This window comes from Lethenteron reissneri, chromosome 33 (genome assembly GCF_015708825.2).
Source record: "Lethenteron reissneri isolate LAM-NWPU_2019-01 chromosome 33, ASM1570882v1, whole genome shotgun sequence".
NCBI classification, from domain to species: Eukaryota; Metazoa; Chordata; class Hyperoartia; order Petromyzontiformes; family Petromyzontidae; genus Lethenteron; species Lethenteron reissneri.
In genome coordinates, this window is record NC_083811.1 from 11,180,821 (window position 1) to 11,198,672 (window position 17,852).

The window sequence follows — 17,852 nt, forward strand, 5'->3', positions numbered from 1 at the left end:
TTTTTTATGCCTAATAAGAAATTTTTAGAAAGTCATACAGTAATCGAAATAAAAACATGTAATTGCAATAATGTAGCTTTATGTTGACGCATTCAATTAAAGGCGTTGTGATTGAATTTCTGAAACGGCATTGCAGGTTAAAGCACGCAACGCGTTACGCTGGATCATGGCATCCAACAGAATAGCGTTTGTATATGAACGGGGTGATTTAAATAAAACTTAAGGTGGCACAGAACGGAGGCCTGGTGTTTTATGTGGTGTCTGCATATTGCATAGGTGATGTCAGTACGGTCAACCATTTATTTTTGCCTAAAACCTAAAAAACCTTACAATGCACTAATTATGTATATTAGGCATTGGGCAGTTATTCTATAACTTAATTAAAATTTGTCCAAGTGAGTGCGCTTGATATGCTTGGTGTGTACATTCTGACATGCACTTTTGCGTTACCCTCATAACATTGCAAACCATGTTCACTAACACAAATATGGCCAAAACAGTTCAATGGTAAGACGTTGGCAATGCAGTTTTGTGAAATGTCAAAAATATACTTATCTTTTAAAACCTACAGGTGAACTCAGCTGTCAAAACACACAAACTTAGCAGAATATATAAATATATTACATCCCTATGTCGATCCACTGCTGGACGGAGGCCTGACCACACCGTATCGATCACGGGGGATTTACGACGATAATGAGCCAAGAATGTCTGTGTGTCCTGCGTGTGACGTCACTCTACGTCGGCCAGCCCCCCTCATTAATAATCATGAACAGGTGACGTGTCCAAATAGACACACCCCCCCCCATTAATATTAATTAGCAGGTGATGTCACTCCACATGGGGGGGGGGGCGCCTCCTCCCCCCTCGGCGTCAACTCACAACCCTCACGTCACGCAATCTCTGTAACGCTGCTGTTGAGACAGAATGTTGACTTCAAGCTTTCGTGACTGCAGCAATTCATATTCTTTGGGTCTTTCGGTAAAGTCACGTTTCAAACGCAACACAAGCGGCCGTCATCACTACCGCTTGTGTTGCGATCGAAACGTCGTAGATTTTTGTGATTGTCTTTGAACCTATCCACGTCGTGTTGAACAAGGGATTATAACCTTTAAATGAAATAGGTCTGTGTCACCGCGCCCTTACCAAATTGCACACGAATTGATGCAATGAGTATCACGTCGCGTTCTGCTTTTCGCTTGCAAGTTTCAGATTTACTGCAAATACACTCGTCCTAAGACGGGCAAAAGACTATTTTTTGAATATTCACTATCCTCGTCAATGACAGTTGAATGGGGGTGCCCAAACGGGATAAGATATAACTCGCCACTGATGTTTGCCATGGCCAGGTATTAAACTCGGGTCGCTGGGTTCATAAACAGTGCATTAACTAATGCCCTACCGCTTCATTATAATCTTAACGAGTTCTTTATTTAAAACCGCATGTTAATGAGGGCTGAGCCGCAGTGGGCATGACCGATTGCGTTTGCATAAGCTGCCTTTGATCGTTAACATATTCCCATGATGAGTTTTCTCTGTAATTATAGGCACAATCTTAAGCTGGAATATTCTGAATCTGCATTTCTTGATCACTGAAAACACACACAGCAACATATACTCATAAAGTCCTCGCCGAGACTTCATGTTTTACAGAAGTCCTGCATTGGGGTGCTTAGCCAATTCCAGTAATGAGCGACATGTGGGAGGAAAGTGGATTAACTGGGCCTGGATAAGACACGTGGTTTGAGGTCACAGAGGGTTGTCAATATATTGGTGTACTGCCATCAGGTAGCCCGAGTCTACACCTAGTATCTCAAGGCAGTCTCCCATCCAAGTGGAGAGGAGTGAAATATGCGGTGTGCGCACAGCCGAGGGCAACTCAGGGCAAACGGGGGCACGCGTGCAAACGTGAGGTTTGCACGGACAAACTGCACGGCAGGTGCAAACGGGGTCGACCGGTTGTCGGAGGTGTTGCCAGGGAGATGGGAGATAAGGGTTGATACAGGTAGGAACAACAGGTTCCACACTGCCCACCAGGGATTATTTGTCTGTCGTGCATATGGGGAAGGTGGGGGTGGGAGGGGTGGGGCTGGGTGTAGAGGGGAGGGTGGGGAGGGGCTGGGTGTTTTTTGTTTGCATTTTGACTGAAAGTATTGTGGTTAATGCAGACATGAATCCTTGTAAAAAGGTTTCAGTTTTGTTGCCAGACAAAAGGGGAAAAAGCCTATTATTATTATGCCTTAGAGCTGTGAACAGGATAAAAAACTACTGTTACCATTGGCAGAAACAATCTGGTTACATCGGGCTATGGATTCCTGCAGTCACGAAATCTTCAAATCAAGATGACATCAATTAGTTTTTTTATACGCCCTGTGGAATCCCGAAATTATCCACTAGGTGGGGGTGCATGTTTTTGCAGACTCGAGAACAATTGAAAAAAGAATAGGTTTTACCCTTTGTGGCAATAAAACAGGTGTTAAGATGTTCAAACACCAAATAGAAACCTTTTGCAAGGAATCATTATCAGAGCATGTTTTTGTGTGCATGTTCACCACAAGTGTGGTGGATACAGACATGATTCCTTGCAAAAGGTTTATACAGCATTGTGCTTGAACATCTTAACACCTGTGCTATTGCCAGAACGGGTAAAACCGATTCTTATGTTTTCATACTTTGATACTGGCAAAAAAGGTCCCATGTCGAGAAGAATCGTTTACCGTCTTGAAACGTTAACAGCAGCTCAGAAGTAGCCTCAATGACGAAGGCATGCATGTGGCATGCCATGCTTTACACTTGTGTCTACACCGTATGTTTTATTAATTGTAACAGGGTACACGTGTTCATTGTAGACTTGCCATTGTTTTTAGAATTGACGATTTACTTTATTTTATTTCTCCACCGTTAAGGTCCTGTTTTAAAGAACCACTATCTGCAGGGCATTACTCGGTGCATTGCACGCTGTGAAAGCAATGCAAAAAATAAAATCTGAAAACCCAGATGAAACCCATGCACGAGGTGAGAACATTCGAACTCAACAAAAAAAAATAACCCGAGTCGGGATTCTAAACAAGGAATTTGTCGCCGAAGCACACAGCAAGTGTTACCACTGCGCTAACATTAACAACACGACTGAATAATACATGGGCTCAGTTACTTAATGTGGCACATCCTATTGGCACCTAAGCATTTACAACTATTGCGTGTGGGATTTAACTCCACAAAATGTTTCTCGCTTGATTACGGAAGATGTATGTTTTGTTATGGACACTGGCCCTTCACCGCTATGTTTGTTCTCATCGTACAAGGCAGATTATGTAAAGTTTGTTGAGCAGTAGTGGCAACAATTTTGTGAAGTTAAACTATTTAAAATGAAAAGCTTTATTATTTTGCCAGGTAAGGCCCACGGAGCGATTTAACTTTTTTCAGAAGCGACCTCGCCACAAATGAGAGCTCAACGAAGTGACTTATGTGGAAATTTATAGCAGCCAAATACTCTCAACGCATGTTTATTCTAAATGTGGAGGGAAAACCGGAGGACCCGAAGAAAAATCGCCTGCATACCTGGCGAGGGAGTTAACATCTTGCCACGGTGGCCGGGTATTTCCAAGATTCCAGAGTGTCGTGCTGGGGAACAGCAATCCCTGTTTCTGCTGTCAAGCTAATATTTACTGGTAGGAACCTCCTGGTTACACCAGCCCACGGGATTATTGTGTCCGTCCGTCGTGCAGGGTGGGGAGGGAGGGGCTGGGTGGGGAGGGGTTGGTCACCCCGTGGTACCCTTATAAAACTAAACGTTTAACCTACTCACGCCGGCTTGTGCCCGCCCTCAGTCGGCCATATTTGCGGAATACACCACGCCTCCGTTGATTCTGGCCATTGACCGAGCAACCCAACGTTCCTACCAGCTCCCTCCGCAGGAATGTTAAAGTTTAGCTGCAGAGTTCGGTGAAAGGTGTCACCTATGGATTCAAATAGTCCAAGTTGTGCAAAAAAAAGTGAATCGGTAACGGATCATGAACTTACTTGTGTGCACTCAAGAGTTGAAACTGCTGCATAACCAAAGTGACAGGAGGCAGAAGTGAGAAATTCAATATTTGTCGTGGCAATCTCACCTCGACACAAGCGCGCACCTTTCCCCTGTCAGTGACTTATTTAAGCAAGGCACTTGAAAAATACCATCCTGAAATGTGGCGAGGCTATTTTAGTGTGTTACTGGAGATGGCAGCTTTACCTGTACCCAATACCAGTACAATACAAACAATTAAACTTAAGATAAACAATACGTAGAATATTAGCTCTGGGATGCTGTAGAGTAAACAACATTTTAGTATTTAATCACACCTATTTTAAACCCTAATTTTAACCTGTGAGAAACATGACACACCAAGCACATGTATCAAATGGACAATTTATTTACAGCCACATAATGATCAGATTACCTAATGTGAGTGCAATATCAACAAGCACAATGTAGATATGGATGTGACACGTTACAAAAGAGAATGTGCCATAGTCGTAAAACCAAATATTGCAAATGATTTGTAAAAAAATACTGCTTTATAAAACTGTCTAGGTTACAAAGTATTGTGCTGAATTCGTAAAAGTAAAAATGACAAGTTGAATATCCATATGAAAACCAATTAGGCTACATTTAATATTAATTATTGTATCACAAACCTGTTTCTATCTCATGTCCAATAAGTGTTGAACATGTGTTTGATTTAAATGAATTAAACACCATTTTAAAGCCTTCACCCAAGTAAAATCATGTCACAAAAGCACTTCGCTGTGGACAATTTCACCTATTTTTAACAACAGTTGCAGGTTTGACAAACCTGCCAACCAAGTGAAATGGGTGATGCAGAGTGTTTAGCATTAGAACACATTTATACCAATGTACAAATGTATCACGAATGGGAAAACTAAGGGAACGGCATTATTTTCAATGTTCTACGTCTAATATAAATCATGTCAACATGGTAGTATTCACAGAACTGCATGGAAAACTAAATGTAATAACAAGGTGAAATTGCTTCATGACTGTGTTGAACATTAAGGTTTCTGATATATGTGGAAGTGCTGGAATTATCCATCAACTAAGGATTTTTTTTTACACAACTGTTAGCTTGACTTTTGAGGCACAAAATACAACTTTATAAAAATGGTTTCGTACAATATTTACAACACTGCGTGCGATGTAAACTGAGGTATATAAAATTATAGAAAATGCAATGGAATTCATTACCAAATTGTCCTACCAAAAGCTAAAACGTGTCCTCTTTAAAATGAGTAATGGATGGTGCTCCTAAACATTGGTGGCTCTAAGTGGTGAAAATTAATTCCTTGTAGCAGGAGCACAATGATCCAATACTCTTTACGAAAGGAGATTTATTCATGGTCATTACACATTATTGAGTACTCATTTAAATGTTACATTTAATTTACTCTTTCGTTTCAGTCACGTGTCACCAATGATTATGGGTTAATGCCTACAACACCACAATAACATTGTCCAACCTTTTCACTTCCACATACATCAAGCGGTTCCTACAGACCTGAATTACGAGACGTAATATTTCAAACACGTTGCAGCAAGATATTCAAAAGCAATGTCATTGCTTGCTCATTGTTTACTAAAGAAAACGTCCATATAAAAATGTTCAAACATCGTGAATAGCATGTAACAAATACAAAACATACAAAGTTGAGCATACATCGTTAATTTGTTTTCGTAAAAAAAATATTTTTACAAATTAAAAGACGATTTTAGGAGCGATTTGAGGTCTTAAAACGTTCCCATAACATTAGCACACGATTCATTTGCCAAGACCAAGAGATCTACAGAAGCATATCATTAAAGTTTCGATCAAACCACAGTAGGCCTACCTCGACAAAGAGGACAGTGGTTGAGCATGTCTTTGGGTGACGATCCCAACTACTGTAGTTTATTAAATAATAAGTCCTTTAATTAAGCCAAGCTGCCGAGCCTCAAGAGCAGCAGGAGGGTCTAGCTTGGAATGTTTGGCCAATTCCTCAACTACTTATGGATGTGGAATAAACAAAAGTACTTGAATAAACAAAGTATGTAACTAATTGAGTGCTCTTCTTGGTTCTTTCGGTAAAATCACGTAGAAGGGAAATAATAAACATAATAAAATATTTCTCACGACGTTTCGGCCACAACGGCTGCTTGCGTTGTGGCCGAAATGTCGTGAGAATTATTGTATTGTTTTATTTTTATTATTTTATTATTTCCCTTCTACGTGACTTTACCGAAAGAACCAAGAAGATGAATCCCTGCAGTCACGAAAGCTTTAAATCGAAATTTAATTGAGTGCTTCCACAGATTTCTATTGGCCCAAGCATTGGCACAGATACCCGATTGTGCCAGTATGCACATTCCTACAGCAGCGCGAGCGTACGCATCTCAATGTGCATGTGTACCCCTGTGCGCCGATGCTCATCCCCAACACAGCTGAGCTCCAGCCCTCCATTGCATGACAACCACACGGTCAGTCTGGTTCACAGGTGTACGATGTGGCTGGTTTCGCCAGTGACGCAGGACAGTGGCGCTGCGCCTTATGCAGGCGCTGCCCTCACTGCACCTGCGTGACTATGACATCGGCGTTCGTGACAGCGGTGAGAATGTCACTGGAGAGCAGAGGTGCTGAGCTCTCCATGTGGTCCTCCTTGACGGTGCCCTGCGGTGACAAAACGCAGGGTGCGCTTGAACGGCAGCACCACAGGTGAGCGATTGTAGGAGCAAAATCACCGCATCCTGTGATGCGGCAATACATAACATGCTGTGAAAAATATAATCAATCATTTATCCAGGAAAGTAGACATTCCACCCCTCCTTTATTTAACTCTATTACAATTCGAGTTTCAATTACACTCAATTTAAAGTTGTTTTGCGTTGTACTTCAAGTCTAATATATTGGGGTGTTTCAGTAAGTGACGAGACTTTAAATAACTCATGATTTCAGTAAAAAAATTTGAGTGCAATGGAGCATGACTATGGTATTAATGTGCACATGATTAAATTTGGTGGCGCCTCTGCACAAATACAAGGGATCTGTATAAAATAATACAACTTCGATATAGCGAAAAGGTAGTCAACATGATTTACTTATTAAAAGACCGTATGTATTGATATTAATCGATATAATTAACAGTTGATCCTTCAACTCAATTTGAGGATTTATATATGTTATCTTGAGCATACGAATGTCTTGTTTTAATCGATGAATGCAGAAAAACTTGTAGAGAGATGCATTCTACATTACCCAGAGCCATTGGAGGAGATCAAAAGTGAGAATATGTATATATAGCACACCCATATCACATCATGTAGCTCTCAAGGGAATTAAATGCACTGCAAAGAAAATATTAATCAATTGTTGAAATACCATTTTCTTATACAATATAGGTGTCCCTCGATTTGCAAACGGGATGCGATCTTAAAAAAAACACGCGCAAAATGAAATTTCGTAGATCGGAATGGCTTTCCCCATTAATTAAAAACTAACAAAAAATACACATGTGTTTTGGACAGTCTACCTCCTAACATAAAACTATACACTTAATATCACTTTTTCTAATACAAAAAAATAATAAACATATTAAGCCGAGTGAATAATTAAAAACTAAAATTTTCCTTTTTCAGGCAACTCGCCAAAATAACCGCATGGTGGAATGAGTGTAAAGACGACGTTGAGGCAATTACTGTTGCACTGCGGGGGTACCGTGACGCTGCTGTGGATGGATGATGCAGCCTCCTCCCGAGGTGGCTCTCGTTTGATCTCATGGCGGGTGCCGTGTGAGATTTTTATCCCGTGGAAATTCGATTTGTTAATTGAAAAAGGTTCATAATTTGTCAATTGTGTGAATGCGACATTTCATAAGCGGAACATCCTTAAATCGAGGGATACCTGTGTGATTATTTTAATTTATTGTAACATTTCAGGAGCCTCCTGTATTGGGGATGTTTTGCTAATTCCTTGATTTACAATTTTACAAGTGAAGATACGACAATCTGGAGAAAACCACACGCATTCGGAAATACAGTTGAACAATTTCATCGGCCTCATTGCTGTACCAATATGCACATATGTGTGCCCTCCACCAACCCTCAACACTGGATTACTGGTGTGCACCACCACCACGCCAAGACAAATTACACTCCATTTTATCTGACCATAAACAACCGGCCAGATTTAAGGATTAGTCTAAAAATAGAAGCCATTGTTAGGGTCATGTCAGCTATAGTGACTATAATCAGTCATGGCCAACCTCTAAACAATGTCATTTTTGTGTGACACTATCGATTCCCCGATTGCTAGAAGCCATGACCGTCACAAGGGCAAGTGTCTTTTAAACGAGGAGAGGGATGAGAATGTCTGATATTTGGTCACAACGAAGCATCTTCCAACCACAATAGCCACAGCTAGCCACCAACTCTTTGGCTTTCAAAACAGACACAATTGAGACACCAATAGCCGATCATAATTGGAGTAAAATAGAAATCCAAGTGGCTCTCTGTTCAAGTGACCTCATGGCCAGTCCAATTTCCACCACTGGCGCTGACCCAGTGTTTGAAATCCCATATTCTCATTCTGAGGGGGTTAGCCTATCCATGCATTGTAATTTCGTCGATTGTCTACAAAGTAGTACTAACTTGATTATTCCTGCATGGATGCTGGATCGAGTACATGAACATCCAGAAATTTAATGTACAGTATATCTGATTGGGCCTCAAGCAGATGTTCTTCATACATATCGATAAGGAAGTGTGAATAACATCCTCAATGATGACAGATTACATTTTATAATTGCTATTTTGGTGCCAAGTCCCAAACTAAAAAAATCACAAATGCTGCGGGAGCACTGCTGACCCCCCATCTACAAATTCAATACAGGTTGATTTGAGTTTACAAATCTGCACTGAGACTCGCTGCTGAAGTCGCCTATTCTATAGCACTTGCATTGTAAAAACTCATTGTTATATGCATTACCACCACCCTGACCAATAGAAGTCGTGCAGATCTCATGACATTTTTATTTGTATTACACATTATTTAGCCCTTGTAGACAGTGTAGTGTCAATGCAACATACACCTCAAATGGCTCTAACCAGTGTGATGATATAATACAATTAATAGTAAGTTGTACACAGTTATTTGCATAATTCTAATCTGAACTTGTTGCAGGAGCTGTGCTGAGAATAGTAATGATATCTCAAGATGACAAATCGGAACTGTGTTACTAATTGGCGGTTCTGGAACACACCATCTTGAAGTGGTCTCATGTTTGTACTGGAATCACACCAGCTATTCATTTATGGCCGAGCTGACTTAGGGGAGGCCGAGGACCCATTCATATAATTACCAATGATGTTCGCCCTGTCCGGGGAATGGAACTCAGGTTGCTGGGTGTGTAGGGCAGTGTGCAAACACCTGTAATTTCATTGCTCCATCTCTTCTTGGTGCTCATCCTCTTGGAATGCGTTCCCAAGCAATGCCAAATGTAGTGCTCGAGAACGGCGCATGGAAGCAGACATCACAGATCTACCACTGAGATCAATTTCATTGACTTGTTCCACACAAAGGGAATTTAGCTCTATCACGGAGTGCAAAGTCTGTTTCATGAGTCTCAAACCAATACTTTAAATTCTCAGCAAAGCTATTTATCCAATTTAAGTGCGAATCAAAATGTAATGTGTTTTTTTGTGCAATCGTTGGTTGACCAGGCTGAGGCCATCAACCCACTACCACTAGATAATCTAATCTAAGCACATGCTTGGATTAAAACCCCAGGATCTTCTCAGTAGTACCAGCTCACTCCTCTCACCCCTGAATCAACTGACCACTTAAGTAATGCTGCAATTTTAAATTATTCAGTTCAAGTGTCATAACAATACATGGATATAAACAATTGATTCAACAACCACTTTGCATTGGTATTCAATTTGCTTCTTAAAGGAGCATAGAGCCCTAATTGATGTTGATGGAGTGATGAATGTGGACAATGGGCAGAGATTGCAAGCGCATAGCCTAGTGCATCTAATCTAAAGCGAAAGGAAGGAGATACTGTACCTTTTAAAGCATGTGTCTAGCCTACCTTTAGCACTGCTAGCACTCATAGCCATTCTGTTGGACAAATAAAGCAGACGATGCATTACACACGGGAAAGCAGCTCAAATGGTGACAAAAAGAATGCAAAGCGTATGAGTCAAGCATTGTGGAAGTTGCGCTTTGTAAGGTTTAGGAAAGTAGCAAAGCAAATGTAAGGCCATAGATGAATATATTACTTTGTGTAACCATGCAATTTGACTGATTTCTCAATACAGCCAGATGATGATGATGTGGTCAATGCATTCTATTCCAAACCAGAAGCCTGGGAGTTAACCCATCTCTGCAGGATTGAGAAAACGAATACAACTTCATTATAAGCCAACTGTGGTTGTGCTACGGAGAGAATGGTCTCCACCATAGGAATGTGGAATTTACAGTTGGATCATAGCTGCCAACATAAAAACGAGGACTGCCTCATTTGTTTTGGAGGAAAGTCACTTTGAACGTGATCTCTTAACTGCCATTGAGTTGCATCTGAAACCATGCAAAGAACTGCGCAGTCAGGTTTTAATCAACAGTTACACAGGATAGAAATGTCTGCCACCGCACAGACGACAAATTGATCCTCCCTGATTACAACCTTCTTCAGTGACAAAGTCACCCCTAGGGATCTACGGGGATTTGGCAGTGCTCCATCAGACAAGGTGAATCTATTTCAGTAAAGCTGAAAATCCGTTTCAGTCACACTTCTAATGTACCCAGACAAGTCTACACCGTTGCTTGGGAAAATAGACCCATCTGGAAAATGTACCCGATATTAAATCTGCCTTTTGAGAGTCTGAGCAGGCAATTAAAACGGTGTTAAGCTCTGTACGATAATTTGAATAAGTTTGGGAAGGCTGGAATATATACAGACCCACCTGTATATATAGCTCATTAACAGTAGCAATTGTGAATCACTCATACAATTTAACTCCCAACTTTAACACAATTTAAAAATGAATGGTCAATTGAAAATAATCCTTTAGTATGTAATATGGAGATTTGATCACGAGACCAGGAGAGCAGGTTTTTTTACTCCAATAATTTTAATTATTCCATCAGACCTTCAAATGTATTTCCTTGGCTAAAACTGAAGCTACAGATTTAAATGTGGGCAAGAGTTTCACACCATGTCAATTTTCCAACGTGAAATATGCAACACAATTTGTACGTAAAATATATGTAAATTGGACCCTGTTAATTTTATTGTGATTAAATGTCACACAAGCATGGAATTATGCAGGATGTTACCAACGAAATGACAACTTTTATAGACACAGACGTCAACATTTGAAAACTATAGGGCAAGAATTAAATGCCGAGATAAAACGGTTCTTTGAAATTCCATAAATCTACACTATAGCATTGATATTGATCTGCAAGCTATAATAGTGCGTTAATATTTGTGAAGCAAACCGCAATCTTTTTGAACAAAACTTGAATGAACTGCAAATTACACATTGCAAGATGTAGGTTTAGGGCTGAAGGCAGATAACATGTGCACTATGCGTGATACGCATTAAGGAATTGAATTTTTTTCATCTTAGTATTAATATGGATCTGCATGGTTTGAATTTCATTTTAACAAAACTAACCATAATTTCAGGCGTCAAGCACATTTAGTAATGCAACGGCACTTTGTGCCATGCCTAGAAGGGATTTAGCAAATTAAAAAAGATACATCGATGTTTTTTGTATATTTAGTGAGTCCAACTGAGTCGCAGATATTATTCTTTAGAGGCAACACATTTATTTAACATCAAGACGTTAACACAAAGGGGTAACTGCCCCTTTACCAGATACAGCCAATATGTAGGAGTTACAGCTACGAAGGGTCAGACCCTTACTCGGGTCCCCGACCACGTGTTCATGCCTCGTAAGACGTAGAGCTTCCAACTTGTAGACGTGGAGCTTCCAGCTTGTAGACGTAGAGCTTCCAGCTTGTAGACATAGAGCTTCCAGCTTGTCAAATGCAGCCACCCCGGTCCCTCTCAGGGACCCACCTTATATCCTCCCAGGTCGGGGCCGCTCCGCCCTCGGCCCCGCCCGCCTTCTCGAGTGTTCTAGCTCCCTCTCGATCCCCCTCGAGAGCTCCCCCTGGACACGTGATCACCCCCTAGCCCCCCACCTGGGGCCTTCTCTGTGGACACTCCGGATCACGTGCCTACGGGGTCAACCAGAGTGCCATGGCCCGGGGCAACCCTGCCCCTGGGCTGACACTCTCCCGCTCCCCCTTGTGGGAGCCCGCACTACACGCTATGTGTGGTGCCCTCGCTATCCCAGCGCTCCCCAAGCCCCGCTAGGGCTGGTACTACACCCGCCTATGGGGTGTACGTGATGACGGTGCATCGCACGCCGTGCTATGCTAAAACCGGCATCACACAGCAACCCACCCGGTGCTGTCCGCGATGTAGGGACATCGCACGCCACGGCCCTCCCGGGCCGGCACCATACAGTGACATCCCCGATGTCACTACATCACCCCCCCTTCCTAGCATTCAGCCATCCCGGCTGTCAACTCCCCCTCCAAGCGAATAGGTAAGTGAAATGCAAGAAAAAAACGTGTGCCTCAACAATAACAGGAACAGAAATAAATACCCAAACCCACCTGTATAAAAATTACACTATCCACAAATGTACAAACCAACCAGGGAGAAGGGTGTAAACCAACGAACCCATAACAATAACACATCAACAAGCAAAAGAAATGTGTGAAACCTCGGGATCCCCCTCTACCACCACACCTCCCACCTTCACTGTGTAACAACGCTCGTGAGCTCAATGGCGGCTAGGATCAGCCAATAACCGCCACAACTCAACGAGCGCGACAAACAACAGTCCGTGAGGCCGGGCCCCCAGGGGAGGTGGGCTCCCTCACCCTGGAGGTCCCGGGGGGAATGTGCCCAACTCCTCACGGAGAGCAGTAGGCCGGGTCGACGGATCCTCTGCGCTCGAAGCCTGCGGAAACGGCATGCGCGGCCGCTCGGGAGATGTCAGTCGCGCAGCACCTGGGGGCGGAATAGAATCGCCCCGCTGAAGACCAAACTCAGCGGGCACACACCCCGGCTTGGCAGACACACTCGACACACGGCCCCTGCGATGTGGAGATGAAACGAATTCGCGTGGTGCGATAAGCGGTTTCAGGCGATAGGGATGCACGAACCAACTCCACCGACCCTCTGTAGCGCCCAAATCGAGCGGCTTCCTTAGGCAGAGCGCCTGCATTGTAGCGTTAGCCGCACACAAGCGGGTGAGGGAAGGCCAAAATGTCAAACGACAGCCGGATGGCAATTCCAAACGGCCCCGGTCAATGCGGATTTCCAAAGGCATTCTACCAAGGAAATCAGTTCCAAGTAAACATGGAACAGCCAGGGACGTGACGATAAGAATGTGTCCCGACAATTTAACGTCAGCGACGCGCACCTCGGCCGTTATCCGACCGATGATACCCAATGAGCTGCCGTTAGCGGTGAAACACGATGCATCAACAGGGTCTAGAACCCGACACTTAGGAGGCAAAATATCTGAGATAGTTGCCGACGCACCCGTGCCGACTAGCATCCTTATTCCCACACCCTCAATGAACCTGAGCACGGCAGATGAACCCGCGGCCGCAGCCACCACTCGATGGGCCAGCTCCGACCACTGATCCGGTCGGAGCTGACGAACTCCCCGATTACGCAGAGGACCCCCCCATACTGATGACGCAAACGGAAACGTTTAGATGGGTGAGGTGAGGCCAGGGGTCGAGTGTGGAGTGCGTGGCGACTCGCCTTAGTGTGTAGGGAAGCGTAGGATGTCGGTGATGCTGGGAGGCGCTGTCATGGTACGCGGCAGCCCGATGACACGTGTCCCAGCAGGCCGCAATTGTAGCAGGTAACAAGGCCGCCTCCGGAACGAGACGACGACCTTGGCCGCGGCTGCTCGTCCGTCCGCCACGCGCCATCGTCACGCCGGTCGCCTCCACCCCGAGTCGACGCGCATGCCAAAAGGGGCTCCGCTCCATCAGGTGGTCCCGGCTCCGTGCGGGACACGGCACACGTCACCTGCGCCCTGTCCCGTTGTAGAAGTTGCTGGGCTTGGATGCACTTAGTGACCTTGAGAGACGAGATGTCATCATCTTCGGCTGAAAGAATGGTGGGGAAGGTTTTCGCCAAGGCCAGCAGTATCTCTATGACAAACGCGTCGAACCCATCGTGGTCCATTTTCGGGAAGGCGGCTTTCGCAAGCGCCAAAAGCGCGCTACGGAAGGCGAGGGCAGACTCGGTTCCCCCCTTCCGCCGCGTGGCGAACCTGTGGTGCGTGTCTGCCGGAGGCTCATAGATAGCTGCCCTCTGGTCGCCACTGGTAGTCGCAAACACTTTAATAAAGGGAAGACGACGACGGAGAGCCGGGATGTCCCTCGGCGCCGATGGCGCGTCTTCAATTTTGGCGGGCTGTGCGCTCTGCGCCGGCGACAAAATGGCGGCTGAATGCGCGGCCGAGTTTCCCGCCTGCTGCGAAATGGCAGCGGAGTTGTCGTTCGCGAGCGGCATTGCGGCTCCCTCCTTCACCAGCGAGACCATGGGAATGATCTCCGTGAGAAGCAAAGCTGCAGCATGGAGGAGCTCAGCGAGGCGACCGTGCGCCTCCCGGAGGGTCGCCTCTGCTGACGGCGAAGCGTCGAGCGTCCAGATGGTGCCCTGCTCCGCTGGCAGCGTCTTTTCCGCATCCTCTGGAGCTGTAGGCGGCGCGAGGTCCTTGTCCTCGCTGTCCGACGTCCTGTTACGTGGTCTGTGATGTGTAGACATAGTCTACTGCTAGCTGTATAGACTAGCGTGTTGGCCACTTCCGTCACCAGTTGGAGTGAGTCCAACTGAGTCGCAGACGTTTTTCTTTAGAGGCAACACATTTATTTAACATCAACACGTTAACAAAAAAAGGGGTAACTGCCCCTTTACCAGATACAGCCTAGGGTGGTGACCACCCAGCTAACTACACTATAGGTAGGAGTTACAGCTACGTATTGATGCTTCGTAGGACGTAGAGCTTCCAGCTTGTAGACGTAGAGGTTCCAGCTTGTCGAATTCAGCGACCCCGGTCCCTCTCAGGGACCCACCTTATATCCTCCCGGGTCAAGGCCGCAAAGCCCTCGGCCCTGTCCGCCGTCGAGTGTTCTAGCTCCCTTTCGATCCCCCTCGAGAGCTCTCCCTGGACTACGTGATCTCCCCCTAGCCCCCCTACCTGGGGCCTTCTCTGTGGACACTCCAGATCACGTGCCTACAGGGTCAACTAGAATGCTATGGCCCGGGGCAACCCTGCCCCTGGGCTGACACTCTCCCGCTCCCCCTTGTGGGAACCTGCACTACGCGCTATGCGTGGTGCCCATGCTATTCCAGCGCTCACCAAGCCCCGCTAGGGCTGGTACTACAATCGCCTACGGGGTGTACGCGATGACGGTGCATCGCACTCCGTGCTATGCTAAAGCCGACATCACACAGTAGCCTACCCGGTGCTGTCCCCGATGTAGGAACATCGCACGCCACGGCCCTCCCGGGCCGGCACCATACAGTGACATCCCTGATGTCCCTACATATACAATAGATTCTGATATAATAAAACAGTGGTTTGGTACTGGCCCGACTCTTGCATACCTTACCACACATTTGCCAAAGTCACATAGCCAAAATCGCAATTCCCTTGTGGAATCCCACACTTGTAAAGTAATGATGAAAACAATGTTTTGACCTCCGACGAACATGATTGGCAATGTATGGTGTGAAAAAAAGTTGAATATACATACGTTTATAGGGGGAAATGTATCATCCTGTACCAATGCACAAAAGAAATTTGGAATATATAAGTTACCACTTCAAAGGAGAGATAAAACATTTTTAAGGTGAGTTGTTATTTTTTTGCCCATTTATGATTTACTTGATACTTCGCTGTGAGCGCTATAGTGGAAAATGCAATACAAATGTATTCATAATGAGCACACATTTTTCAAGGAAGAGTTTGTGTGATGTCTTCCCTGAACAAACATTTCTACATTTTCCTTGTATGGATCTGTACACAGAAAATTATGATAATATTGATCAACAATCGTCTTTTTTGTCAAGATGGCCTCTTCCCTTAGTCGTCCAATCGACCCACTTCAACACTCAAGACTCACAAGCAAGTGATGAAATATTCAATGAAACAAGCCACCAGATACTAATAGAGCGGACTTAAATGTAAAAAAAAAAATTCTTTTTTAATTGGCCTCATGGAGAACAATCTATTAAAAACACCCTTAAAGTCATTTTTTTTCTCTCCCAATTTTGTATCCAAACCAGATCACATTTCACCTATAATTGACTTTAACATGTGTAATGAGAGAGCGCCATCTATTGGTTGCTAAAGGGTAACTCGGTAGGCACAATTATGTAACACCATCCGATCCTAAGAGGGAACAGCATCTGGGCCAAAGGTGATGGGCGGAGTCGGGAGAGATGCTTCGGGAACCATTGAGAAGATTCCATGAGAGGGCGTGGCCAGAAGCAGAGCCTAGCCGTGCCCGAGGAAATATAAGCAGGGGCAGAAGAGGACTCGTGGTCGGTGTGGGAGGCCTTGGGTCTGAACTACGTCGCTGCTCGTCGTATTCTCTCTTCGCCAACCGACCACGTGGCGGATCCCTAGCGGAGCTCGCCTGATGTTACCATATCGATCCACTAATGAATTGTTCACTCTTCATAGTGAAGGCAAACTTTAAAGCAGCTAAGGTTTTATCTGGTAGCTAAGGTTACCTTTTACCAGGTACAACCTTAGTTGCTTCATAGTTTGCCTTCATCTCCGCATCTCCAGTTTCTTTAGCATCTTACGCCCAGCCCCGCTCATTCCCATTGCTAGTAAATTTGCCGTGCCTTGACCTCGTCGAGCCTGCAGGGCTCCTCCCCCCTCTCTCATCTATATAACCTCTTGTTACAAGCAGCTCTTTTGCCTACTTCAGCAATTGTTTCTTGCTGTGGTTGTCCCACCTGATGACGAACGCTTGTGTTGCGTCCGAAATGTCGTGATTTAATTTATTTTATCTTTTCTGCTCAAATGATTTTTCCGCGGAATTTGAAAAACGCGCCCTGCTCCTAAACAGATATTTAACAATGTCCGATGTTATCTTAAACGGTGTCCATTTTTATATTAAAGTTTATGCAGTAAGTACAGTGTTTAACAATGTCCGTCAATTTTTGGGCGCAGAATCGATGTTATGGATTGCAATTTGCGATCCAAAACACCTAAAATACGTCAGCTTTGACGCAACAAAACCATGTATGGGCAAAGACACGCCTACTTCCAAGTGTACGCTTTTATTTAATGTCAGCTTTGATCGTATTATAGCGCCACGTCCTTTAAATCTTCCAGTTTTAAACAACAGCTTTTTTAGTCTGGTAAGTAGACAATGACTGATGTACCAAAATGGCGAAATGTTAACTACCTTACTCTTAGTTCTTTCGGTAAAGTCACGTAGGTAAAAAATGCTGCAAATCTGGCTGTGACGGTCCCACCTGATGACGGAGACTTGTGTTGCCTCCGAAACGTCATGATTTTTTTTATTGTTTTATTTTTATTAATTTTAATTTTTTACCTACGTGACTTTACCAAAAGAACTAAGAGTATGAATCCTTGCAGTCACGAAAGCTTCAAATCTAGAGTTAACTACCTTGCCTGGTATACGGGAGGTTGTGGGTTCGATCCCGACCCTAAAGCCTTTATATTGGGGGC

General features: G+C 44.3%; 1 protein-coding gene across 11 annotated transcripts in view; it reads right to left on the reverse strand.

The window, feature by feature from the left end:
- Positions 1 to 4,396: 4,396 nt before the first annotated feature.
- NFYA (nuclear transcription factor Y subunit alpha) overlaps positions 4,397 to 17,852 on the reverse strand; it is a 32,730-nt gene continuing 19,274 nt past the window's right edge. For 6 of the 11 annotated variants that reach the window (XM_061564619.1, XM_061564617.1, XM_061564614.1 and 3 more), the window contains 2 exons: positions 15,898 to 15,921; positions 4,397 to 6,701 (listed from right to left, as the gene is read on the reverse strand). In XM_061564619.1, the coding sequence (XP_061420603.1) occupies positions 6,597 to 6,701; positions 15,898 to 15,921 (129 nt within the window). In that variant the 3' untranslated portion in view covers positions 4,397 to 6,596. Of the gene's footprint in view, positions 10,149 to 15,897; positions 15,922 to 17,852 lie in introns of all 11 variants that reach the window. The other 5 variants (XR_009756043.1, XM_061564624.1, XM_061564622.1 and 2 more) reach the window with 5 other exon arrangements.